Here is a 27,877-nt window from a genome sequence, read left to right as displayed (position 1 = left end):
CCTGTAAAGGGAGGGTTCAATGTGTTCCCCTCAAACCAGGGGCTTGCACAAACTGCCACAGGGCATGAACACCAAGTGTGAGCTGCCTTGTGATTGGGTAGTTTATCAGGGAAGTTGTACGTCCTTGAGAGAATGTGAAGCCAGATAGAGGTGAGAGATAAAGTTGGTGGATTGCCTGGAGTAATGAGTGAAATCCCAGCTCGTTGGAGGGCCATATAACCTGGAAACGCCTCTGGTGACTATCTGTGTGTATGATATGGCTGTGAGTGTACGTATGATGTGGGGGTTTTCTTATGAGGAGCACTGTTGGGGAGTTTGAGCGAGAGGACTTCTGAGAAAGGTTTCTCTGAGTTTGTGCCTGAGTTTGGCTTTCTCAAGCCTGGATGTAGCTTATTCAAAACGCCGGACTTGGGGAAGGGGATCACCTTGCTCTCCCAGCGAGAAACTAGTGAGATTGTGCTGCCTACAGTGTAAGTCAGGTCCAGTTTGCCATCTGTTTTGTCATGCCTACAATGTCCTGATGTGGCTCACCAATCATGACCACCTCAGAACAGGTATGGTATCTCAGCTCGGGTGCTGAGCTGTATCTGGTTAAGGGAGTTTGCATCTGACCGGGCGGCAGGAACTTTCTGTAAATGTTTTTCTACATGGATCGAGTTGTGTACATTTTAGTTGAACAACATATTAGTTATGGAAGTTCAGTTTTTACAGAACAGCTGAATAACTCTACTGGCTCACCCTAACCCCAAGAGCAGGTGTAGGCACAATATTGTTTTTTCACTTACAATAGGTACAAAGTAGCTTGCAGCCACTATTGAGTATGACCACATTCTGCACAGTCTCATATGAGCTTCTGTGCTGACTCCTGGACACAACACCTTGAGTGCATACCTGCCAAGTGATGGCACCAACCACCACAAATGAAGCGCTGAGGCACGGTGCTGTAAACTACGTGATATAAAAGGATTTGCTTCCAACCATAGCTCAAGGGCTGATGGAGAGCAGATGAAGAGCTTCCAGGGAGGGCAGGCTATGCCCTGACCTGTTCACCCTCCACTGTGATTCAGTGCTTGATAGGTGTGGTGCCACCAGCCCATCCGCCTAAGGCGTGTGGGTTTTTGCCAGCCCAAGACTTGAGGTCTTTGTCAGAGACTTGACACAAAGCTTCTCAAATCCATCATCGAACTGCTAAATACCAAATTTGCACCAATTGCTGTTCACTCGAACGCGACTACAGTTAATAATATTGCCTCTGAGAGACATTTCAGATGCGCGGTGCAGACCTGGTACTCTCATACAACCAAAAGTATCCCAAGGGCCAATATCTTCATCCCAATGACCATGGGACAGCTGAATCATAACTACCAATGGAACTTCTAAGTGAAATGTCATCTATGTAACAACTATTACCAGTGGTGGATAGTAGCTTGTGAGCCGGAGATGGACTCTGTGATATTCTCTGTACCACCGAATGCTCTGAGGACAAATTAGGGGACTTTTCACGACAAGAAAATGTCAACACGAGGCTACCTGTCCATAGAGTACCACAAAGTGGCACTTAACGTTGCCACGTCTCCTCCACGTGTAGTTCTTGTTAGAGCCTTGCACTGCTAAGAACGTTCAAATGCCATTTTAAAACGCCAGCTATGAAGCTTGATTGGGCAGCGATGCTGGGTTCTAGTTGGGTCCTATGGTTTCTTCTTGTTCTTATTCATCTTTGATCTTTTTGCATTTTCTAGTTCTACAATCCTCAGTGTTATTGGATTTACTTTTACCTTGGCTTTTAGCAGAGCAGTTTTTATACTGTATTTGCTGTTTTCTGAATACCACGGATCCTCAGCAGGATAAAGCACTGAAGTGCCCCTGGAGAGCCAAGGTTCCTATAAAGATATTTGCCTTCCCACTACCTCCCGACAGCCCGGTGTGTATGCTGTACAAGCTCTTCTGTGCCACTCCTATCCGGACAGTGGCTTCTTCACTGATATATGGAACGTGAATGGGTTGCTTTTGAGGACATGCATTGCTACTCATGTGTATTGGTTAGTGGCATGCCTGTTTCCAGAACCTGACGAGGTGACATTTGATCAATACTGTCAGGACAATATGCATATTTTAGTATACGCTTGAAGATAATTGTATGTCCAGATTCTACAAATCATACAAACATAAAAAAACTAGATTGGTATTTGTCTGCAATATAAATTTGAAAAGACATTTGCATAAGATATGCACTATTACATTTTACAGCAGAAAACCGTGCATTTTTACTTTACCTTTTAAGGACCAATATTAACATTTCCTCCTTGCGAAACATGTCAGATAATGTGCCTATGCCTATCAATGCTTCCTTTCCACTGAAACTATTAAAACATTCTTATAAATAAATCGCTCATATATGTATGCAAGAGCCACACAAATGATGGACAAAATGCAAAACAAATTAAATATTTAGCATCAGTCCAGAGATCTGGGTTAAATCCATTGTTCTTTTGCTCACCATGTCACCTCAGTTTAGACCCAGAAATATGCCCAGGCATTGGTCCTGTGCTTACCATGCCACTGGAGTCAAACTAGCCTGACTGATGAGGGGTGTTACCCCGAAAACGGTCCCAGGATGCTTGTTTCTTGTCCAAGGAGGACCTGGCCTGACAGTTTGGGCTGCACTGTTTCCAAGGGAGTAGGGTCAAGACTGATTTGCATATGGCTGGGACGAAACTGAAATGGCATGGTGAGCAAAAGATCTATGGATTTATGCCCAGATCTCTGAACTGGGAGGGAATGTTTGACATTGTTTCAGCATTCCGCACGAGGCCACACAGACGAGGGCAAAGTATGTCTCCCTTTCAGGAACAGACATGGGTGTCATCACCATGTCACAGCGTGTAAACATTTGACGGTGCTGCATTGCAGTTCTCCTTCTAAGAATGCAAACACAATTGTCTAAATGTGCAAGTGAAAATCCGACAAAAGTGCAGCAAATAAATCTCACGGCTGGCATTTTAAGGCTCACTCACACACACAGAGCACTCCAATAAAATCATTTTATATTTTGCATTAATAATGAAACCCAGAAGGGCAGGTGGAGAGGAACTTAGAACGTCTGGTAGCATTATAAGTACAAATGCCTTAAGGTTACTGTATGGGTGTCAATGTGATATTTTTCAATGATCGATGTAATCGAACACTTGAATACACTGTAAACAGCAGGGAACAACTCTTTGACTGTGATATTATTTTTATATACTCGCTACCCTTTTTTCTACCTAATGCATTATGTGTTTGTTGGTGGGCAGCTAACTCTGTGCTCCCAACTACGTGAGGAATGTTCAGAATCTGGATTTACACTTTTAAAAGGATTTATTCACGTACATATTTTCACAGGAGTAACTCCAGTCTTGTGGGAAGGAAGCTAGAATTCCAGAGTGGGAATTCACTGTGATTGTGTGCCCACCATACTTTTGTGGGTTGTTACAAAGTCTTACCAGGAGAGCCAGATGCGGGTAGGTCCAGCGCTTACAGGAAACTTCAAGCGAAGTTCCCTCCATCGCTAAATAAGCGAGTACCCTGGCTATTCACGGTTGGGGCAGATTTATTCTTCAAATGAGGTGCCTTTCTTCCAGAAGGTAGACAAATTTTAACTTCTTTCACTTATAAAACATTTGGATTACCTTTGGAGTCCAGACTACAGGGGAAGAAACTTTTTTGCAGTACCTAGTATAAGCTGTCGCCGACGAGTAGTAGATGTATCTTATGTCCTGATGAAATGCCTGGATCCATTGGACAGTATAAGGCATGAAACATGTCAACCATCCACACACCATCCACAATTCTCTAGACCGAAGCGGGTATAATTCCCCCCCTTCAGTCCACGAATTACCAGTTAATTTTTTAACACATAGCACAAGAACCCAGTGACTAAAATTACTTTTGGAGATTCTTGTAGCTATTTTTAGATCACATTCCCTTCATTCCCCTTCTACTCACGACACACAAGCTTCCTCACAACACCTAGCTTCACTACAGCAACCAGAAAAGAACTCTGGCAGAGAGCCCTCTTGTGGGGCCCATTGGGCATTGCAGCACCGGCCCAATGAGGAGCTGCCCAATGATGAAGCATGACACGCCTTGGGGTGTGTGGGGTCCTTGCTCCTTATTGGAGCGATTCCAGTGCTATTACACACTCTCTCTCTCTAGTGCATGGACAACACACTCTTTCCTCCTCCCGCCCTTTTTTTTTCATCTCCCTATAGGAACAGCATACTCCTTTGTTTCGCATTCTTGGTTGGAGCCTGTATGCTGGACTTCCTAAGACCCTGTCCCTCCTCGTGCGATTCACAAAGTCTTCACTGCAATATTTCGCTCCACAAAAGTTTGGAACTTTACTCCTAACAAGGGCAGAAGTAAATCTCTATCCAGAATGGGAAGGGAACAAAATCACCCTCTTAAGTAGCTTTATGAATCATTTGCAGCCTAGAATAATTTAGAACTGTACTCCTGACAAGGACAGCAGTACATTGTTCCCCATGATCAGACTGAGTAGCGAACTCTCCCTAAAATAATAGAGGGTTGAGGAAAGATATTTTCCGCGTGGAAATGTTCTACCCTGGAGAAAAAAGAAGGGAAGAAACAGGAATTGCACTTATTTGATGACATTTGCCCGTGTGCAATTGTACGAGTTGGAATTGCATGGATTGAAATGTTTTCTAGGCGTGTGTCTGGAACGTCTGTCTGTCTGTCTGTCAAGGGGTTCCAGTGAGAAACCTTTGATAATTGTAAAAATGAGGACACCTACAACATCGTAAGCCTCCAGGTGCAGATGTACTCATTGTTATTCAAATTAATCCCAATGTGTGCACTCACACGCCCAGAAACCAAAAGTGTGTGTGGGGCTTAGATTCGTTCGGACCCACAATACATTTTTCTTGAAACACTGTACGATATTAAGAGGCTGTTCTTCAGTTGTGTAAACCTAAACATTTGTCCTAAACATTGCCTGAATAAATACATTATACTCACACAAATGATTAGACTGGGAGCTTTGGGATGGAGGGTAGCCGAGTTTGACCATGGAGTCCGTAGGCAACTGTCCAGAGTGCTGAAACACCGGGTCTGCTGGTACCAAGGCTAGTTTTGTAAAGACATCAGATATTATGAATGCCACAGACGACAATATATTTACATGCACATTTCAATTACTTTTTTCAAACTAAACATGAAGGTTTATGTTACAATGTCTACACAATTAACGTCCTTATGCTTCCACAAGAACGCATGCAACTCACTTTAATAGCTATCCACTCCAAGCATGCCAAACGTTTCCAAACAAATCAATCTGCTGTGCCTTTACGGTAGGAGGAAGCCCCAATTAAACCACTGGTATTTCTCTAAAATTATTTCTTAACATCTTCCATGATTAGACAGTAAAACATTGGAAGGCGTCGCTGTAATGTATGTTTCCTGTTCAGAAGCTTCCTTTTAATACTTCAAGGGTTTGGTTAGTGGCAGTTTTTCCCAACACCAGTCAGTAGATGGCGCACGCCTTCAAAAAATACCAAGGATGACTTCTATTGTCCAGCACAGTGGTGTGACTAACACGCTGCAATGATTATGTGAAGCGCAGTGCTTAAAACACTATCGGATTCGCCTGCAGGTCAGCCACCCTTTCTTTAAAAGAGAAAACCTTATAGTAGTGTTTTTTTTATATTCGTTTTTGGGTAACTTGGAATTTCAGAAGAGTAATCCAACATTCAATTCATATGGAGCACATTTGATAATACAGTGCATCGCTTTACGACAAAATATAGACAACATAACATGTATACACGTGCTCTATTTTGAATCCTTTTCAATATGGGTTTAATAACACAACAGTTTCAGTGGAATGCATGTTTTGAAGTTAACTGGTGTGCTTTAAACCCGTGTTAGATAGATAGATGCAGTTTTGGCAACTTTACATTGTAATTGTGGAACTCGTTCAGTAGCGTCTTACATTGTCTGCGTGTCGTGTTTTGGGGTGCATATTCAACTAGTCTTTCCTCACAGCTTGTTCTCTTTTCACTACTATCTCTGACTTATCCATTCAGCCCTTTTGGTCTACAGACTCAAAATCTATTGGGGTGCGAGCCCCGACCGTCCCTGGATTTTTAGCTCGAGCCTACAAGACAGTTACCTGGTTGTGAAAGGCATATAGTGGGCTTACCAACAACCTGGAGTGGCTCGGACCGCCCATTTCTTACCATTGGTTGGCCTTTTTGTCAATCTGATGTGCTTACTTCTTATTCAATAGCTTTCTTTCCTCTTCTTGTTTCTTTACGGATATCTCATTTTATGCCACCTCCCTTCTGCTAGCACCCTGAGCTCTACTGTAGGGGTCCCTCTAGGCTCAACCATCTTCCTTGTCTCATTCTATGCCACCTCCCTTCTGCTAGCACCCTGAGCTCTACTGTAGGGGTCCCTCTAGGCTCAACCATCTTCCTTGTCTCATTCTATGCCACCTCCCTTCTGCTAGCACCCTGAGCTCTACTGTAGGGGTCCCTCTAGGCTCAACCATCTTCCTTGTCTCATTCTATGCCACCTCCCTTCTGCTAGCACCCTGAGCTCTACTGTAGGGGTCCCTCTAGGCTCAGCCATCTTCCTTGTCTCATTCTATGCCACCTCCCTTCTGCTAGCACCCTGAGCTCTACTGCAGGGGTCCCTCTAGGCTCAACCATCTTCCTTGTCTCATTCTATGCCACCTCCCTTCTGCTAGCACCCTGAGCTCTACTGTAGGGGTCCCTCTAGGCTCAACCATCTTCCTTCCTTCCTTCTCTTATGCGCTATAGCACTGTGGGCGCTGATTTCTGCCATAACTGCTATTACTAAGCTGATGACACAAATATTTTGCTGACACACCAAAACGTGCACCACCCTTATATTGTTGTGTCCTCTGCCAATGATTGCTCATTTGATGCAAGTAAATCACCTGAAGCTCAACACACCAAAAACCGGGATAATAAGTGTGATAAATGGACCACATCACCCATCATCTCTGTGGCCGAAAGAGCTGGGCCCGCCTCTTAACCCATCACTCTGAGTAAGCAACGTAGGTGTGACTGTAGATACGAGCATCACCTGACCCCTCAAATGAACAAAGTTATGAGATGCCAATGTCAAACCTTCTATTATCCAGATTCCACAAAAGGATACAAGCCACCATAAACCACCGTACTCTCCTGTCTAAAGTAAACCAGCTGTATGCCTCCCAGCCTTCCACCAAGGGACTCAGAAGCTACAGCTAGATGCACCTGCCAGGCAGCTCCTTGACCCCAATATCTGGCTGTGCATTTCACGAGCTCTTCTGTCTCAGCGCTGGCTGTCTGCGGCTAGATGCATCCGCTTCAAAGCTATGCGAATAACTCATCGCGCCATTCACACCTCAGGTCTCCATTTCTTTCAGCAAAAATTCTATGCCCGCCACAAATTCAGATGTCTTCAGACCAGACTGGCTCCGCTCTCCTCCATCTTCTGTTGAATACACCCGGTGCCGGAAGGAGCTCCCTTGCAACCCAAGCTACTAACGTATGAAACACATGTCCTGCCTGAAAAGTGTAAACAATATCGAGGAATCTGGAGAGCACTAAGAGATGGTTCTTCGCACGTTCATACCTTCTATGTTATAATTACCCAGCCCCGCCCCCATTTAGTGTCCAAATGAACGTCTGTGTATTCTCCCTCTTCACTGTACTACATGAGCCACTGCAACGGCTCCTCCCCAGGTCTCCAAACATCATTCACAACAGATGACCTACAGGCCACACCACAGCCAAGACACTTGTCGGCCATGCACTTGAAGAGGCACCAAGGAACTCAGTACACACCAGAACACTTCTACCCCGAAACCGCTCCCAGGATGCTCGTTTCTGTTCCAGGGAGGACCTGGCCTGGCAGTTCAGGCTGGACTGCTCCCATGAGGAGCAGGGTGAAGACTCATTTGCATATGTCTGGGTCTAAACAGGGACGACGTGGCGAGCATAATAACGATGGATCTAGGACTGGAGGTAAGGGTCTGAAAAGTTTCAAGACTCCGTCCATCATTTTATTGATGATGTGGCAACTTTGCTACCCTGTCAGAGAGCGAAGCCACTGTATGAATGGGATAGTACCACACAATGCAGGTGACATGTGCACAGCACCAAGTACAATATCACGAGGGCGCTCAAACACCTCAGCATGTTAAGTGCTGTTGAAGACAAGCAGAAGGTGTGACACGGGACATCCAGCACAGCTCTCAAGTGACACGCCGGCCTTATGTAATGCGGTGTGAACTACAAACCTTTCCCCATCTCTCACTCTGGTTGAAGTCACCCAGCAAAACAGCCTTTCATGCTGTGCATCGCTATAGCCTGTTCTTCATTTCCATTCACATTGTTAAGGCTTCTAATATAAATGGATGACAGTAATATGAACTGCTCCCAGTCATGTCACCCTATATAAAACTCCTCACCCGGTGCTTAAATTGTAAAAAACATAGTGCCAGGGTCCTCGTCAGGAGCCCATTGCACCCCACGCCAGCCCTTGCCCTTGCCAGCACTGACAATGACAGTACAAACACAACTACCAATCACCACACTTCTACAAGTGTGACATTTCAGACTATTCCAGGCCCCCATAGATATAATAATGGCATGAGCAGCAGGTATTATTCTTTTTTTAAAATAAATATTGACTTATTAAACACTGTTGTTGTGCTCATCTTAATACTGGACAGACAGCGTCACCATCTGGTGGATTGTCACTAGAGCCAGTGCTGACAATTAAGTGCCGGTGCTGAGCACCGGAAACCGCAGGTTCAAATTAAGCACTGTCCTCACCCCATTAACACATGCAACCGGTATACCAACTCTTGCCCCTTGCATCCACTGGTACAGGAGATTTGTTTTTACGCATCTAACCTTTGATCAAAAGATGATTGTCCCCACCAAAAAAGATGTTCCTCTCTAGAAGGCTGGTGCCCTCAGTCCAAGCCATGGGGGTTACTAAAAGCGGGCCATCTCCAGCACCACAATCTGGCCAGCGCCATTGTAGTTTGGTGTAAACAAAAAACATCTTATTGAGGTAGGTGGTGGAGGGGAGGACCAGGCAAATGTACAAACGAGGTCAGGGCCTGCCTGCACTAAAGGAGAGAGTGGTGCCCTCCTAGGCCTTAAAATAACATATGAGGGGCTCCAGAGCACGTGCCACCTTCAGTGTTTATATATGTTATTTATTTGGATTTTTATATGGCACAGATATAATCCAAGATGATATTAGAGTGCTTTATATAGAGTTAACCAGTTATGTTTTTAACCACACACTTAGCATAATGGATTTTATAAATGTAATTTTCCCATTAAAGTCGTGCGTTTACAAGTCCCAATATGCAATATGCTGTTGTTTAAAATGCTAGCTCGAAAGCTGTCACTCGACTTTGAATCACGTTGCAGCTTTCCTCGATATACTATTAATGGTATATTATTTTACCCAATCAAATTGTTCTCTCATTTCGTGAATTCAGTGTGTACAACAGCAGTGACTGAATCAAAAAGTGGACTTTAGAGCTTTCACGCTGATACTGTTCCATGTCAGGCGTGAGAGTCTGAATTTCTTTACATTTTGGTTCATGGAGCCCTAAATTATTAGTGGGAATTCGAAACTACGAGTATTAGGAAGCAAAACTAAGTGAAGTCTACACATCGTAGGAAGATTTGAACATCAAAGTTAAAGTAAAGACGGTTTCTTTAGAATTAACAAACCCCTTATTGCTGTAGAAAACACCTCCGGATGTGTTTCTACACTGCACGGAATGCCCTTTAGAGGGCTGCAGTTCATGGAGTGCACAACACTCACTGTAGCTGTCAACGGGCACGTCATGAGGTGACTTGCACTTTCTTTAGCCATTAGCCGAACTAAGCAATTTGAGACTTCTATGCCCACTTTTTTTTAACTCAGTGGAGCAATTTCACTACAAGCCCCAGCATGCTCCGTTCTGCTGGCTGAAAAGCCGGGACTGCCTGGAAGTCACTTTCACGGTGCTGTAATTTTCACATTAACATCGAACAAGTCATGCTTCATATTCTGCTTGTAGGATTAATATTTTGAAATGTGATCGACGAATGCTGCTGCGTGTAGAGTAAAACCTGACTCCAAAGGAATGCGCTTTACCCGTAGAAATGCGAGTCGAAAATAACCCGTACCGCAGTCGCTGAGCTAGACAAACATTAACAAAAAAGCAAATGAACCTACGTGCTCGCTGGTTATAAATCACCCGGCCCAAGGACGCCGCCAGCAAACACGGGCAGCCCTCGGGTGGGGGACTTTCTCAGGGTGCTGGGAGCGGAGCTGCTATCGCCCCATCGGCCTTATCACGCGCACAGGCCCAGACTGCTGAGGCTGCTAACGTGCACCCCAGATAGGGCTGCAACAAGGCCCCCGCCACTCCCCGGCCATTAGGGAGCGCTGCGCCGTCCGCGTGCAGAGGGCCCGGATGAGCTTTGAGCACACAGCGAGCCCCTGGCGCTGGCGCGAGAGCGCTGCAACCCGTGGAGACCCGGAGGCCATCGCTCACGGGGAGATAGGGCGCCCTCGTGCAAATTAATAATTACAAAGTGATCACTTAAGGCTATGTCCTGGAGGACTAATTGCTTTATGACACCAACGACTTAGAATTAAGTTGGTCTAGTTACAGCAAACTGTACTTGTTTTTATTGGAAATTACCCTCCTATCTCTGTCGCAACACCTGTGTGTGTAATGGAAATTGTAAGGTGTCGCTATCTTGAACAAGCCTTTGCAAAGCTGATAGGTCTTCGTAGGCTGCCATGCATTTGGCTTTGCCAAGGTTTGTTTTTGTGGTTTTTGTAAAACTTTGTTGGTGAAGTCAGAGGGCCCTCGTCAATCTAAAAAAATGAAATGGCTAAATAGGAAAAACATATTTTGGTCTCAAAAGGTGCAAATTGCCAGAATAGTTGAGACACTGCAGGGCGTACTCTAGTAACATCAAAAGGTCGCGTCTAAGTAAAGAAAATAAAAAATATGTGCAGGTTAGAAAAAAAAACAGAAGGGCTGCCGAAAATTCCTTGGGCCTATCTATCTCTCTCTCTACAAACACACATCAATGTGCATTGTCAATATACATGTATCAATATACATTAAAGTGTAGCATACCTTATTGCACTTTTTCTGTACCCTGCAAAGCGGCCAAAGAGGTCCTTGATCATACAGAGGTCACTGTGGGGGCCACAGCTGTGGTGCCTTTAGATGGTCACGGAGGGTGTTTAATTTCCTTCTGCGAGTTGGAGAAAAGGTTGCACACAGGCACCTGAGTTGCGTCTCTGGCCCTTAGACAAAGGCTCAGAATGACATAGAAATGACGCCACGCAGGGTAACAGGTAAATCTGCTGCACTGTGTTGCTTGAATTGGAGTAAGTAGAACAGCGCCACATCTACTAAGATGTGGCGCTGTTCAGCTCTCTCCCTGTGATTATGCACCTTTGGCTGCCATTTGTCACTACAGACTCCCTTGCGCCATAGCGTAAGGGTGTCTGTGTTGTGGGCAGAGTCTCTTCTAGTACACAACTATGCTTTAAGGGGTTTCCCACCTTGTATGTTTGCTGTACAATGCAGCACACATGCCAAGTCAGAAGAATGAGAAACATTTCCTGTTGTTAAGCTTGCCTCAAGGAGCAGCAGGATTTGGGCACAAATATATACAATTCTTCGTAGAAAAGGATTTGCCTTAAAATCCCTGGGTGCATCGGGATGACCATGCACCGCCCATGGAATACCCCTTGATGCACAGAAATACAAGTCAGTGCATTGCGCAGCTTTGTGTTACTTCAGGTTCTAATCCAACTCACTCGTAGATATTGTGGCACTGGGAGTAATATGGATGAAAATGCCTTGAGATATCCTGGTATCCTTTTATTATTGGGTATCACAGGCAAGGTTAAAAATAGGAATTGTAGGTGTTTCTAGGGGAAAGGATACTAATCCCTTCCCCTCGACTATAGCTGAAAGTGCTCCCTGGAATATGATTGAGCTCACACTGGTTTTAGGGACCCGATGATGAAGCATGGCGCTAGTAGAATATGTTAGGGTCTAACAAACAACTAATCAATTATCCTGGAGTATGTTCTTGAATAAGTAACAAGGTGAGACATGGTGCAGGATAATTTAAAACGTGTAGTGGGGTATTTATTAGACTCTAAAAGTTACTGAAAGTGGCTAGCACAATTGGACCCACAAGGCATCCAAGGACCTACGCTACAGTGGGAAGAACTATGCATTTCAGGTGCATTATGGTGGAGGAGGTACCAAGAATGATAAATAATCAGTCAATGACTTTAAATGAATGCTTTCCAGGTAGGTAGAAAGATAGATGGATCAGTGGATAGATAGAACAGTAGATAGATATATTGATAGAAGTTAATTGACAGTTGCAACAAAATGTGAGAAATCACTTTCCAATGCTAAAAGAATTCCATTCAGTCACCTGGCCCAATGGCCATTATGTGACGTCTTTCTACTGAAATGAGGTTCTTTTATAGCACATACATACATGCATGTTTGTTGGCATGCATTTACAGACACATGATTTGGTCCTTTTCACACATGACTTACATTCCTTTTCCTTGGGAATAGTCTTTTTGAGAGGCTTACAGTTTTAGCCCCAGATGACCTATTTGAACCAAACTTTGTTTGAGAACTTCGTGTTTTTGTTGTTTTTAGTACAGTTTGGACAGAGTAATAGAGGACAAGAGGTCTGGTATATGTGCGTTCTCCAGCTCTCCAGTAACCTCCCAACGCGAAATGGGCCAGATGAAGAAACAGTAGCACTGGAATTCAAACGACAGTCATGCATGACAACTTTTCATAGATTGTTTTCAAACGATTCATTTAAAACATGAGTTTTACTTCACACTGGCTCGTTTCCATATCAAAGCCACGTATGTTTAAATGCACACTTCTCTGTAAGAAGCTATGCCCTAAATAATCCCCTCAACAAATATATTATTTTATTGTTTGACCATCTTCATTTATATCTGCAGTGCATTAATAAGTTATCTGTTAACATTGGAAGTACATTAAGGGGTCTCCAACCAGTAGCTCGTGAGGTACTGTAGCTCTCCAGCTACATCTGAGTAGCTCACCTGTGTGCAACTCAACTTATTAAATTAGAAAGCTATTGCTTGGTTGAATTAAAAACAAAATTGGGATTACACAAGACTAACAACATTAGTAGCTGTCAATGCGTTTAATGGATCATAAGTAGCTCTCAGTACAGAAAAGGTTGGAGGCCCCTGCGTGGGTTTCATCTGCCATGGAGTGCTCCATTTTGTGACTTGTCATTCTGCTAGTTTTTAATGACAGTTCTCATGTATTTCCTTTATTTTACTATTTTATCCTTTGGTTCCTGCAGTGCAGCTCCCCAGTTGAAAGCAGCAGTTCTACTCAGGGCGTTCCTATGTGAGATGGAATATGTTGCAAACTACATGGTCATCTATAGCTGGCAAAGCTTTCAATGTATGGTTCAAATTCTTACTTAAGTGTATTTTTATAGCACAAGCCTAGCTGGGAAGCAACAGAGGGCTGATCACAACAGACTGGCAGGTAAAAGGTGAGCTACTATTATGCAGCGGGCCTGGTGTTCCCTAAAGAAATGAGTGGTAGCGTTTTTGTCTATTGCAGCAGAGTTTGAACAGTTCTGACAGTTTAGTGGACATATAATGTCATATCCCGGAAGCGTAGACTAACAGGAAGTACCTTCTGTTTTTTTCCTTTCTTGTATATTTGCGTTTCCTTGTAGGGGATGTAGCTGGGTTTGAAGGAGAAAAAAAGCATGGAGACGGAGTAAATGTAATTTTTCGGTGACTGTGTCATATGATTTAATTTCTTCAAGCCCGTGTTGAGATGTGCTGTAGGATGTAGGTGTCTTCACGTGGAAGCAGACTGTTCTCAAGCAGACCACTGAGCAAAATGATGCCTACATGCTAGTATCTGAGAAACAGGGGTTGCCGTGTTGTTTCTCAATCTGTTTAACCTTTTTAAAGGTAGGTAAGCTGGTACCATGCTGTCTTAGGCCGGGTGGTGTGCTCTTTGAAGATAAATTCTGTGTTGAGATTGAATCCAAGTAATTTTACCCTCTCTGTCAACTGAAGGGCAGATGTGGCCTAATGGCTGGAGCTTTGACCTCGAAGCTGGGGAGCCAGTTTCGAGCCTCAGCAGAGATGCTCAACATCCTGTGAATCTGGCCAAATCACTTAACCTCCCAGTGCCTAACAAAATGAATGTGTTCCCCTCTAAAGCCACTGGTGCCCATATAAAGTGCTATGATACCTTTGGTCGAAATCCTGCTATAGAAAGCTACAAAACCAAGCATTTGCAATGCGGTCAGTCTCTCCTTTGGCACCTTATATGTATTTAGCTATGCAGCACATTAGCCTGGATGCTGAAACATCTACTGTTCTTTAACATGGAGGGAAAGTAAGCACCAAACTGCGTGACAAGCCAGGTATGGGAACACATGGAGAGAAATATTGCCTTTCAGTGGGAAATGGTAGAGTCCAAAGCTCTGCTTTTAATGTAAAATCAGGGCCTTTGGTGGTAATATCACTAAAAATACACAATTTGAAAAAAATATTATTGCCTACGGGTGCTCATGGAAGAACATTTCTTGACTGGAATCTAGAGAATGATAAAGTGATTCTGGTATTTTACTGACCTCTGCTAGTCGTTTTCTATCAAGAAAGTTAAATAAAAGCAGTTGCCATAAAAACAAAAAAAAGTCTCTCAGCAGAAAGCAATTCTGGTATTTCACTGACCTCTACTGGTCTTTTTCTATCAAGACAGTTAAATGGAGGCATTTGAAACAGCAGAAAGCAATTCTGGTATTTTACTGACCTCTACTGGTCGTTTTCTATCAAGACAGTTAAATAGAGGCAGTTAAACAGAACAAAAAGTCCCTAAGCGGAAGCAGACAAGTCCTAGGGCTGATCTCCAGAGCCCACAAAGTACATACACATATAAGTATATACTAAAGTATATACAAGAGGTCTTGAATGCTCGACCTAAAAAAAGGGCAAAGCTGTCTTGGTTCCCGTCAAATAGCTTGGCTTCGACCTGTGAATTGAGTAACTTAGTGTTTTTAGGGCTGAACTTAAGATAAGTACTTGACATCCAGTTCTGGGTTAATCAAAGGAAGGTTTTGTGCAACTGAATGTAATTAGTGGAGGAGACTTTAAGGTAGAGTTGAGTGTTATCAGTGTATTGATGGGTGTCGATGTTTTTGTTGTTGAATATGAGTTTGAGGAGTTTCGTGTAAAGACTGAAGATGATGGGAGTCATACTAGTAGTTGTTGGACAGGTAAGACGTGAACTATTGTAACAATGAGTCAGAGAGGTGTTTCCAGGCCGTGAATCCATGTTTGATGGTCGAAGGTGTTAAAGACGGGGACAATGTCAAGCAGGCAAGATGGGGTGTGGTCTATTTATAGATTTTTAGTTGTTGATGAAGTTTGAATTCCGCTTGACAGTCTTAAACAGTGCTCTGCTTCTATTAGTCACTTTGTTGATGTTATTTATGTAGAGGTGGCTCTGGTTGAGGGCAGGAGCGGCCCGTGCAGATAAGAGCGGTGGGGAGGGTGGGCAGGGGCTAGGGAGGGTGAAGTCAGTAGACTGTTGACTGCACCCCCCACCTCTCTTACCTGCACGGGCCGCTCCTGGTTGAGGGGATGATGGCTCTGGATGCAGAGAGCAGTGCATGATTACACTGAGGCTGTGGGTGCATAGGCCTGTCTCAGTTTTGTTTCCTGTCGTAGTATCGCATGCTCTTTCTAGGAGAGGTTTTAGGTGTGCCATGGTGCTTACGGTTTGCCATTGAAGGATCAGCAGAACATTGAGTTCTGCATGGTGTTTAAGAGTTGTAGATGTAGAGGAGTGTGTTGACATCAGAAGTAGTCTGGATGTCTATTGACAGGTGGAGGGGGTTCACTTTGTTGCACCCTTGGGAGGGTTTTGAAGTAGCAGAATGTCCATTTTTCTCTTTTTAGTTCTCTGCCGCCCTTTGTTGAGGAAGCCCATGCCAAGATATGCACTGAGAGAAAACATGATATCGAAGGCAGGAACAAAGTCCAGGTTCCTTATGGAGTATGCCCACTCCTGATTTCACTACTCTGTGATTTAGGGCAGGATGGGTCATGCTGGCCTGGAGTATGTGGCCTGAAACACAGTAATGGCTCCTGATTGAATAAGCCTGTTGCCCATGTCACAGTAGAATGGAATGGGGCAGACACCTACACATTTTTGCACAGACTCCTGGGGGACTGCAGTATTAGGAGTAATGAATTTCTGGAAACAGTAGTAGTATTTATATTGGTTTTGCACATTTAGAAACTATGATGTATTTATTTATCACGCTTTTGGAGCACACATCCTAGAGAAGGATCAAATGATTCCTGCTATGACACAAGCTGTAAGGGTGAGTTTGAGATAATCCCTATCTCTTAGCAAAGAGCACATTTTTTAGGCCCACACCTACAATGGGCCAAATTGAACTGCAAGTCGTACAAATGAAAGTGATGTTGCCCAGCTATTTCGTCAGCACATAACAATGGCAACTAGCTGAAAGCTGAAGTATCTAAATGAAGGCTGGGTGCAGAAATGTAAAATGACCCATTTTCCTAAAGGAATGCTAGTTAATGTTGAAATACAGTGCTTTTATTCAAAAGACAGACCTGGCTGAAGGTGTCAGACTTATCTGGGACCACTTGATCCCATCAATGGCATGAGTTTAAATAAACCATATAAATTTGTTTAGGTGGAAGGGGGACTGTATTGGGCTCTGGGATAACAGGATATAAAAGTATCCCTATGTCAAGAGAGAGTTGTTCATCTGGTTTGGTTTTCAAAAATACATCACATCACGACTAGTTGAAAAATTAATGAAGGCCAACTTGTCAAACAAGGTGGCCATCTCACTCCAGGCCATTATGGATATTTTCTCCAGTACGGAACTTTTCATCAACAAATCATTGATTTCAAGTGTGCTAATCTAATTAGGTCACTGGAAGGAAAACAAGATTACAAGACTCTGAATGCATGAGGCTAGCACACAAAAGTCCAGGAACCAGGGTGCATAGTGACCTTGAGGAAGGTGGTCACCCTATTGCCATGTCTTGCCAGTTTTTTCAGTAACACGTGTAAAAGAATTTACCTGTGCTCCTTTAACTGCAGTCAAAGAACTAGGAATGATGCTGAAGAGTCTCTTTTGCTGCCTTCATTTCTCGGTAGGAATAAATGGACAAATGGTTGGTAAGAGGACAGTGAGAAAGACTATGTGGAAAGGAGTCTGCACGCTTTGCAAATTAAAACCTCCATTCCTCTTTGAAGGGAGCCTTTGGTAGTGACAAGTCCTCCGTTTTCTCCGACCCATCCACTGTCAGACCAACAGGCTTCTCCGAAGCCACTGGGAGGGAAAGAACTCATCAGGGTCATAGGGTGTCAGCATATCTCTTGATAGACCCCAAGTAGGGCTGAAGGTCTAGAGTCCCACCTTGTATTCGCGTGGTGTTTCAGTGTACCCCTTTATAGCCCCAGGTAATGTTAGAGTAACCACCTCACTCCATATCGCTCTGGACAGTATTTAAAGTCCTAAGCTCTCATCTGATAATAGGTGTTGTAGTCTTGGTTTGTTTCCATTGAGCTTATTAGACTTACACACCGGTTAACAATGATTGGTAGGTTCAAAGTCCAGGGCTGGAAACAGCGTTGTTGAGGAGATTGAGTGAGATGGCCATCCTGGGTAGGGCTGAAGGACCGTGGGACACATTACAGAGTTTGCCATAATCATGGGTCTCAGTGTGTCAACCAGGAAAGGACGAGGTCCATCACACAGTAGTGATCAAGTCAGGAATATGCAGTCTCAGAACCCTGGTCCAGAATCCCCATGAAGGACTGAAGCTGAAGAACACTTCAAAATCACCACAGTTCATCCATCTGCAGTCCCCAAGGCCTGGAGGTCGACAGCCCCACCTTACAGACTTAATCAGGATCCATCCATAGCACCTTGGAACGGTTAATGGACTAGACACCCAATCTTCAGTGCTAGTTATTTAACCTTTCCTTCAGTGCTGGTTAGGAACCAGGGGGTTGTGTCTTTTTTCTTTTCTTTGCCCATATACACCCACTATGAATGGTCCAAACTCTACCCCACCTCCCTGCCCTGAAAGTGGTCTGGTAGTGACAAAGAACCTTTCTGCAGTGATAGGTGGAGGCGTTCCGGTGCACCGGAGAGATCCCAGAAGGAGCTCAAGGATCAATGACTCACCCTATGGAGCTGGGCAGTATCAATAGATGTTTGTAATTTTTATGGTTTTTTAATTCGAATCTACTCCACAGGGCATGCGCTATCTGTTACGAGGCATATTGTGGCTTACCAAGTACATAGAGGGGCTTGGAGCTAGACAATTGCTACCCATGGTTGGCTTATCGCTGTCATTTGTCTGCTTCTTATTGGTGTCCCAGCTGGTCAGTCTTGTGTTTGTCCCTCACATTGAGCATTGTCTCTTTACAATCTCTTTGGCTGGCTGACATTGCTGCTTCCACTGCTTGCTTTTCAAGCAGCAACTTTTTTATTTTGTGTGAAGTGCACCATTAGCGTGTGTGTGTTCGAGCTATTTCCCGGATGTATGTTTCACCCAAAGCACTCTGTGTTGCTTTCTGTTGCCTGACTGTTTCTCCCTACCCAGTCCCGTCTTGTGCTCACCCTTATGCTGCTTTCCATCAAACTCCATTTTGCTTTTACTTGCACCCTCCCCCTATTCCTTTTGTGTGCCCTCCATCCCTGACCCCTGCTGCTCTTACGTCTCTTCCCATGTCCCCTCCCGTGCTTTGGTGTTGCATCCCACCCTCCCCGTGCTATTTCCCTGTACCCCCCACCCTCACATGGTTTGCTCCTGACCACCCTAAAAAGAAATATTTTTGCATATTTTATTTTTGTTAAGTTACTGATCCAACTGAAATTGGTAAATAAAAAAGAAAATAAGCTCCGGTATAATTTGGAGGTACGCACCTAGAAAATAACAGATGCCCATGGTAAAGGGATTTTTTTCTTTACTTTAGCCATGCTGCACAGCATTGCGGATGCTGTGTACCATTGCTAAAAACCAGTTGCGGTAGGTGACATATGAAAAGGGTGAGGCGCTGAGTGTTCATAGTATGCACTATATGAGCAGTTTTTTTTATATAGCGTGTTACGCGAGTTCGACCCGAAGGCATTGGAGAGCTTAACATGAGCACCAGATACATTACGTTATTTACAAAATGTATAAATAACTTTATAACTTACATAATTTTATAAAGAAAAATGAAATGTTGAATTACTCATTAGCAGCCTGCTGCACTTCCTCGATGTTCTCCAGTCCGTTTCTCCAAGCGCGAGGTCTCACAGCCAACTCCCTTAACCAATCCAGATGCTGCTCTCCTGCTGTTAATAATGTTAAGCGGCATGAGAGAAGAGTCTGGATTGGTTGGAGCGGGCTGTTTCAGAGCTCCTACTGGCACTTGAGTTCTGTGCCTGCTCTCCACTCAGCTGTCTAAGACGGCTCGGGTTGGAGAGGTTTGAAGTGCCCAGGACAGCCAGCCAAACCAACATGCGCACATCACACTGAAGTGGTCACTCCTCCCTGCTGCTACTCAGCAGCAATGGCCTATTGCTATCGCATCAAGCTGCCCGAGTAAAAAATAAAGAGCGAATAAAATGATTTTATTAACATTTTATATTTCACGCTTTCTGCTCTCGCGGGGGTGAGGGGTTGAAGCTCCTAAAAACCATTGGCAAAGTCAATAGGTCACAAAGGCAAGACCTATTGGCTCTGGCAATGCTTCTTTTCTCTCTGCGGACCCACCAGTGGTCCCATTGTCCCCTCCTGCTTCTACAATGCCTGCTTCCTCTGAACTGAAGGGACAAAGAACCTAAGTGGTGGGGGCTGTGGTGAAGCATCCAGCGACCACTGGAGAGCTGGTAGGCCCTCCCTACGGCTCTGGGGAGTAAGGGGGGCCCTTGGCACCACACACTACAAGCTCCACCTGAGGCCTGTCATCCCAGAACTTGTAAATCCCTCAGAAAGGCCCTTTTAGCTGTGGATGCAATTTGGTAAATAACCCACGTTGAATGGCTAAAAATAAACAGCACGAGGGAGGGTGTGGGGGATTTCCCGGCTAATTTCGACGTGGCCGCCTCTGTTTACACATCAGCATCAGCTGGGGCGTATTTTCGCCAATTAGTAGGCCGATCACACGGCCGGAACCGTGCCGGGAAATCGATAGTGCATGCATTTTAAGCAGGCGCGGCTCGCAGCTCCGCATTCGTTACAGTCATGACGGACCTCTCACACGCCGGCCCAGCCAGCACATGCGGCGTGTAAACACCACAGTAACAAATGGGGATAGCGCGTCGGCCCTGCTGCGTGGCCATTTTCCGAATTATAGAGTGTGTGTTTTTAACGGAAATGATTACCTCGTCCTTCCGAGAAACGTAGAGCCGCTGAGCTCCATGCACCAGTGTGGCTGAGGCGCGAATTTCAGTGCATACTGTGTGCACACTGTAAAACCACTTAAAAATGCAATCACAGCCTCGCCTACCTCCACACTTGGACACCCACTTCCACACGTGCATGCGAAAAGCATATGAGGAGCCAGAAATAAATGTACGCGCGAATGAATCCAAATATCTACATTAGGCAAAATACACGCGCTTTGGTGCGTGACATTCAATGTGTACATTTAAATGTGCTGTTAGTGACTGACGCTAAGAAAATGTTGAATGGCCCAATGCGCATTTTTTTTTTTGAACATTTTTTTTTTCATGGATGTTTCCAATTCGTTTCCGAGTCCATTGTCCACTGCCTCAGAATGCTAAGTGCGACCTCTGGATTAAGCAGAGATCTTTGGCGCGTGATTTGGATTTGAGTCACAGTGCGGGGACGTTCAGGGCTGGGAGGGGGCGCTGGAGAGCTGGAGTTGATGCAATTCAAAGATTTGATAAATCTATTTGCGGGCAGTTTCTCCCACACAAAGCACAAAGATGTGTTTGCAGGGGTTGAAGCTTGCTATACCCGTGAGTGGGGCGTGGGGGGTGAGGGGGGGGGGGGCAGCTCAATTATCCCGGCCAGTATTGGTCCAGGGGCGGACGTGGTAAGCGTTCTGATATATGGATACTTCGATGTTAAAATCAATCGACATATTTGTTCATAAAATTCAAGTTTATATTTAAATGTATAGCCGAGATTTTAAGAAACACGATGGCCCCTGCTTAAAAAAACGTAACCATTGTACATAAAGTCACACATTCTCTGTGTCTGCACAAAGCTAACGTGATTATTTTTGTGCCTTCATGTTTGAATATATTTGAAGACAGGCTGCCTCAGCAGGTAGGCCGAAAATGTGTGTGTGTGGGATCCGTTTGTAAGGGTCAACGTGGCTTTAACATTTTGAGGGTAATTTGACATTCTGTCTAAATATTGCAGCTGTCTAAAACCCAGACACAGAGAGCGCAACAGGGATTTTGAAAACGTCGTCACCGACGCTCGTATGAGTTTCTCACTCTCTTTCTGTAAGTCTCTCTCTATGTATCTGGCGTCTTTCTCTCTGCCTGCAAGTCTCTTGGTCTGTGGAGGCTTGTCTCTCTCTATTGGGGTGCTGGTCTCTCTCTTTCTCTTCCTCCCCCCTCTCTACACACCTCTTTCTCTCTCGTCCATTTCTTACTGTTTGTGTCTGTCTTCTCTCTTTCTTGAACGCCTCACTCGCTTCTCCCCTGCTCCACTACGCTGACTATAGTCCCACCAGCCTACCTCTCGGTTTATGCAGTGGTCAACATGAGTTCATCCTTGCAGCATCTGCCTGCCAATCTACCTCTTATTCTCCAGTGAAAAGAAACCCAAGAAGTCAGTCAGTGACTGAAATTCTTTAGCATGTATGATGCACACAAACTGTACACATTTGTTTATTTTTGGAGTACAAACAGTCTCTGGAACACTGGCTACCACCTCACACATAGGGTAATGTCTTACGGTCTCAGCTTTCGAAATACCAAGACAGACAGTTTGTTGATAGGGTGGTTGCTGGGATATTGTCGCTTCAGAGCCACCCCACCCCCCGAGTACCCCTCTCTCCTCCCATCTTCTTTCCACCTATCAGACAGGTTCAACATTGAGAATGATTTTAAATTCGATAAAGTGTATTTGGACCATGAAACGTTTGGCGAAAGGTACAGTCTCAACTCAGTAATATGTGAAAACAAACCCTCCATATTCTTTCATCACTGCAAACGTTATGGTAATACCTGTTTTTAGGCTGGTATGTTGTAATGCCATCTACTAATAGCTTCCTAATATATCTATTAAAATTGCATGACTGGGCAATAGAGCTTGATATTAAGTATTATGGGCACAGGGATGCCTAGAAAAGAAGCGATAAATCCATGCCGGACTTTCAGGCTATCCACAGCAGATAAACGGTCATACTGTTAACCTACATGGAACACACTTCCCCAGCCTGTGGTTATCCTGACCATCTGACATGGATTTTACTCTCATCCATTTCTAGCCCGAGACCTCAGGACCCTCCGCTTGCTTCCTGCACGGCACACAGAGGGTGGAGTTTGAAGCCTTTTATCTCATGTCCAGGTAGTCAACGACTTTCCCAGAGGTACCACAGCTAAGCATTACGGTGCTATACAACTTCAAAAACATGTTCATCTGCGAGTGCTCATATGATTCTCTAGAAGTACATGAGACAATTTGGGCTGCAATCGCCAGCTAATGGCTACTTAAAAAGGCTTGCCTTTCGCATTTGGCATTGAGTTTTAGGCTTTCGGTGTGCTTTCTCTTTGAATGCTTTTCTTGTTCTTGTATGTCCTCCTGTGAAGTACCCTGAAGCACATATATAGTGCCTCAAATGTAATACACTGAAGAAAAAAGACAAATTACTATGTGATACATATATGTAATTGTGTGTGTTCCTTGTCTAGGAACAGAAACAGAACAAGGGCTATCATATATTAACCAAATGCTATGGTAATGTCGTCACGAGACCTTGGTGTGGTTTTCAAAGCAATAATCAGTGAAGGGGGTACGGTCTCCAATGAGCTCAGATAGGATATGTCTGGTAAAGTATGCCAAACAGCACACAGGGTTAAATCTTATGTGGTGTAACATGTAGATTGTGGCAAATGATTTGCCACATTGTGATCCACATGCAACATTTCTGAATGAGATTGTGTCAAATTAGTGCCATTTGGTTATATGTAAATATTTCAAATCATTGTTATAAGAACAATCCAACCCTCAGCATTGGAAACAGTTGGATATTGGAAATCGTTTGGCATTTGTTTGCCAGAGAGACTTTGGAGTGTGTTAAGGGAATCTACAAAGTGTGTTATGTACTGAAGTAACAAAACAAACAAAAAAATATAATTGCACTTTGCAGACTCCGTAACCACAAATCACACACCTGCCATTGCCTGAATATTACACTCAAAAGAGTTTTTAACCAAAATATTTTTTTTTGCATACTTATGGGGTGGTTAACACATGTTCGCTTAGAATGTAAAGGAACTCTGCAGTTATTCAAATCTAAAATCTCATCATGGTATCGTGAACAGAACTGATGAACCAAAAACAAAAATGAAATCTAAAAAAGATGAAATACACAGAGAATCTTAAAAAGGTCCAAGACAGAATCATATTTTTGAAATATACTATAAAAATATCTTACCGTGTATCTTAATGCTACTTTCACATATGACCTATAAGTGGCAAGACCAAGCATAAAATCATTCATATCTGCCAATAGAACCAAATATATCATAATGGCCCGAAAGCTTGAGAGGGTGTGCTTTTAAAATAGCTCTTTTGATGTTTATAAGTCTTGAATGCCTATGCATTTGCATACTTACACTGAGGCAAAGAACCATATTAGCGCCCTCCCCCTTGGCATTAGTCTCTGATGCTACACATTGTAGAGGAGTGTACGTAAATAGGATGGATTCTCCCAAAAACTTTATTAAAACATTTTTGTCTACCCAAAAAAGGTGCAACCTTCTGGAAATAACAATATTAATGCGCCATAGAATAACTCTCTATTTGCTTGACTGTACTGATAAGTCCAATGAAAAATTAAATTACATCAAAAAGCTATTATGACAGAAGTGATATAAAATTGTCACGTCAATCAGTGTAATTAACATGTTTAAATGGGAAGACAATGATTGTGACATAGATTTCACTGAGTGAAAATGTGAATGTTATTGTGTGAAGAACACGAAAAACATAAAAATGTGTAAATTCCCCAAATGCAAGGAATGTGACATTTTATAAAGCTTACTCTGGGTCTGAAGAGCAGATGACTGTCACAAGGATAATGCCCTTTGGGTGAATATGCCATGGGAGTATCTGACCAAACGACATGCGGGCTGTTTAAGGTTATTGATTATTGCATGACGGCGAGTGTACAGGCTATATGGGTTGTACAGATATCTATATCTGTCTTAAGTTCTCTACTACCTTTAACAAATGGTTCAACTCACAATCGGTTCCAGTTGATAACTCAAGGTGCTGTGTTTTTGCCAATGATCCCAGTGGCATTGAGACATTTCACTGGATGCAGATAAGGACACATGTTATGAATTTCCACACATGATGTAGCTTTTACCCATAAATATAAAGCATCCAAGTGGTCGTCATATACTGGTTTTAGGTTTAAACCATCACTAGCACCACTCTAACTGTATTTACCTAGCTTCACTCATAGCAATCTGAACATACCATAAATCATGGAAGTGTAATGTGAAAAAAGACTAATTGAAGAGACTGGGATTTTAGGACACTGTAGAAGTCTGGCCTGCTTTATACTTACTGGCAAAGCATGAGCATCCATTTTATAGAGATCCTTATCTCAGATGCCCATCCTCTAACCATGTTTGACAGAGCATTTAGCTGGGTATCCAGTAATGCCTATGCAACATCCAAATTACACATACCTCCAAAAAAGATAAACCTATGTCCAAAATGTGCCATTGTTTTTTTTCCCTCAAAGTCTCAGCACAAAAAGGCACTGTTGGAAACCAGAACAAAGAATGATAACAGCAAAGTGAGAAAGGACTGGTTTCTAAACTCTAAAAAGTATTTTATACTGTCTATTTTCACTTTCTTTCCAGGCCTAGGCAAGAAATTCTAAAGATTTCCTTGTTCTTTTTTGAAGTGGTTCAGTATTCAGTCTTTAAGACGGTAATTTGTTAGTTATTTTCATTAGCTTTGGGTGTCTGATAGAAGGACAAATCAGGAGAAAATATGTTAGCATAGGCAGCCCTGAATAGCTGAAACTCAAAGGATAGTTCAGCACTGCACAGAAAAGTATAGACCTCTTGAACATTAATTATAGAGACATTGCAGCGTATATTTTTTAATTAAGGTAAGAGGAAGCGATTTTTATAACTAGGCTCTCTGATAAATATCCACATTTGAGGAATTCTGGATTAAATAGTTTGAGAGTATAACGATGGTTTTACAACATGTCTTCTGATAAAATATGTACACATGCGATCAATAGTTCTTTGTATGGTGAGGATTTCATAATCTCTGTTTTAGTCTTCTCAACTAAATTATGTCTTTGGCAATTGTCAATCTGAAGTATTGGATTATTTGGACTATACCATTTTATCCACTATGTATGAATTTGAAAGGGTGGCCATGCTCCGTAATAGCATTTTGTGATTTCTTTGGGATACTGAGTGCTTCCTTCCAAAATGTATTTTCAAATAGGTCAATAACATTGTAGCTAAAGCTCTGTCATTTAATTTCATACAACAGAACAGCTTTCATTTTTATTTGAACTATAGGTCAAACAATTCCAAATGTTTTACACTGCAGTTTCAGGAAAATATTGTATTCAACTTATTGACAGTTGTGATTTTCTTATATGATCTTATAGGGTTGTTTAAAGAGAAGTCGTCGGGTCATTTAATTCCAAAATTCAAGCAAATGTGCTTTTCCAGGCACGTTTTTTGTGTCAGTAGATTTCCATTATTGTTTTTTTTTTAAGGTTGATAATCCGTTATTCTGAAACAATTTAGGTCTGTAGTATAAAACTTTTTTCCTGTAAGACGTGGGTGGGTTTTGACAAGAAAACAAATTCAGCATCAAAAGGGATGTTTGATATGTATGTATCCAGAACACTTCCACGTCTCATGTATCTACTACAATACCATTGTCCAGATTACTAATAAACATTCTGGAAGACTTGGTGTTGGATGCAACCTGTTTCACAAGTTCTTCCTTCAGTTCTGTGCTATCATGGCACACCATTTTAAGTTGTGGATTTAAAATTCAGAATATCAGTCCCACTTGTATTTCCCCTACTTTTGTCTAGGCAATAATGCCTCTCACGCTTTGTGAGACAGATTGAAGACTTTTGTTAAGTTTATAGAAGCCATGAAGAGATGCATCATTTATGATTATAAAAGTTGTTTCAATGTCGAGTAAACTGTGTTTAATGATAGAGAATTCAGGTATGCTAAATTGTACCATTGTGACTTTGCAAAGAATAATTAATGAATATTGAAAACGATTTACCATCAATATTGAATAAATACAAATAATAAAATATCTGGGTTAAGCGTTTTTTATAAGCAAATAAAATAAAGTATAGTTTAGTGGCATCCAAGACTACAGTCTGTGATAAAATAAAAAAAAGGCTTTAGAAAGAAGAGGCTCTGCCATGTTGCAATGCTACACAATATTCATGGAGGTACAAGGTTATCTTTATTTTGTCAACTCCCATAGTGGCATGTATGAATCTGAAGCTGCTTTTCCAAAATGCTCACATATGTATAAAATATGTTCTAATGGCCAGTCCATAATAGGGAGTGTGAAATGCTGCTTAATACTTTACCAAACCCTGGTGATATGTGAAAACAATTGTGCAAAAACTCTTTAAGCAAATATGTGTGTTCCCTGTGAGTTAGCAATGGTTTCTGCTCCTCTGACACATTTCTTTCTTGAATTCTACTGTATATTAATGTTCATTTGTGTTTAGTTCTGAGTGTGGAATGAGGAATGATCAGTCCTTTAACTTATAATAAGGCATGTTGTGTTTGTTTTACATATATTGCCAATGAGCAGGACCTCAATCAGTAAGGATTTCTACATAAAATATTGTGGTTAAGAAACGTAGCTTGTAGTGTTTTTTTAGAAGAGGTAATATTATACATTCTGAATGCCCATTAATAATCTGAATCTTCAAACATAATATTCATGCATGCATACTGTGTTCTTGGCCTATAGTCCCTTTGGCCCTAATTCCATTGTTTTTATTTTCATATGGCTGGCCAGTATTTCACTCTATTGTCAGATATGAGTTAAGTATTTTATTGGGTAATTGCCACACAATACCAAGAAGACAGTCTTTGTGTATAGGTCTTCTTGATAAATTATTATCTTAATATAAAGCAGAGAGAAAGAAAGAGAGAGATAGCATTCATTTTTCTACGTGTTCTTCACATGGATTGTTGCTTAGTGTTGTTAACAACTAGACTGAGTAATTTTATATTTCTTGCATTAAAGTGAGTAGCTTATAAAATAGCTATTTTTTTCAAAACTGTGGCTTTTTTCCTGAATATTAATGAGTAGGGTAGAAAATGTGCCCCACTGGAGTACTAAACAACATTTTTCTTTGTAATTGAATGACTATGACTTTCATGCCTACTATGAACAGCGTACAGACTTCTTCATGCACATATTATTGAATTAATATCCATGTTTGTGCTTAGCGTCTCTCTGCATGGTTCTGCCTTCCACTGAATATTTTACC

General features: G+C 42.7%; 1 protein-coding gene across 2 annotated transcripts in view; it reads right to left on the bottom strand.

The window, feature by feature from the left end:
- ONECUT1 (one cut homeobox 1) overlaps nt 1-27,877 on the bottom strand; it is a 75,925-nt gene that overhangs the window by 34,323 nt on the left and 13,725 nt on the right. For both annotated transcript variants that reach the window (XM_085644165.1, XM_085644166.1), the window contains exon 2: nt 5,017-5,124. In XM_085644165.1, the coding sequence (XP_085500291.1) occupies nt 5,017-5,124 (108 nt within the window). The remainder of the gene's footprint in view (nt 1-5,016; nt 5,125-27,877) is intronic.

The sequence above is a fragment of the Triturus cristatus genome, chromosome 3_1 (assembly GCF_964204655.1).
Source record: "Triturus cristatus chromosome 3_1, aTriCri1.1, whole genome shotgun sequence".
Classification (NCBI taxonomy): Eukaryota; Metazoa; Chordata; class Amphibia; order Caudata; family Salamandridae; genus Triturus; species Triturus cristatus.
The sequence above is the reverse complement of the archived record's forward strand: the minus strand, read 5'-3'. Positions and strand labels throughout refer to the sequence as shown.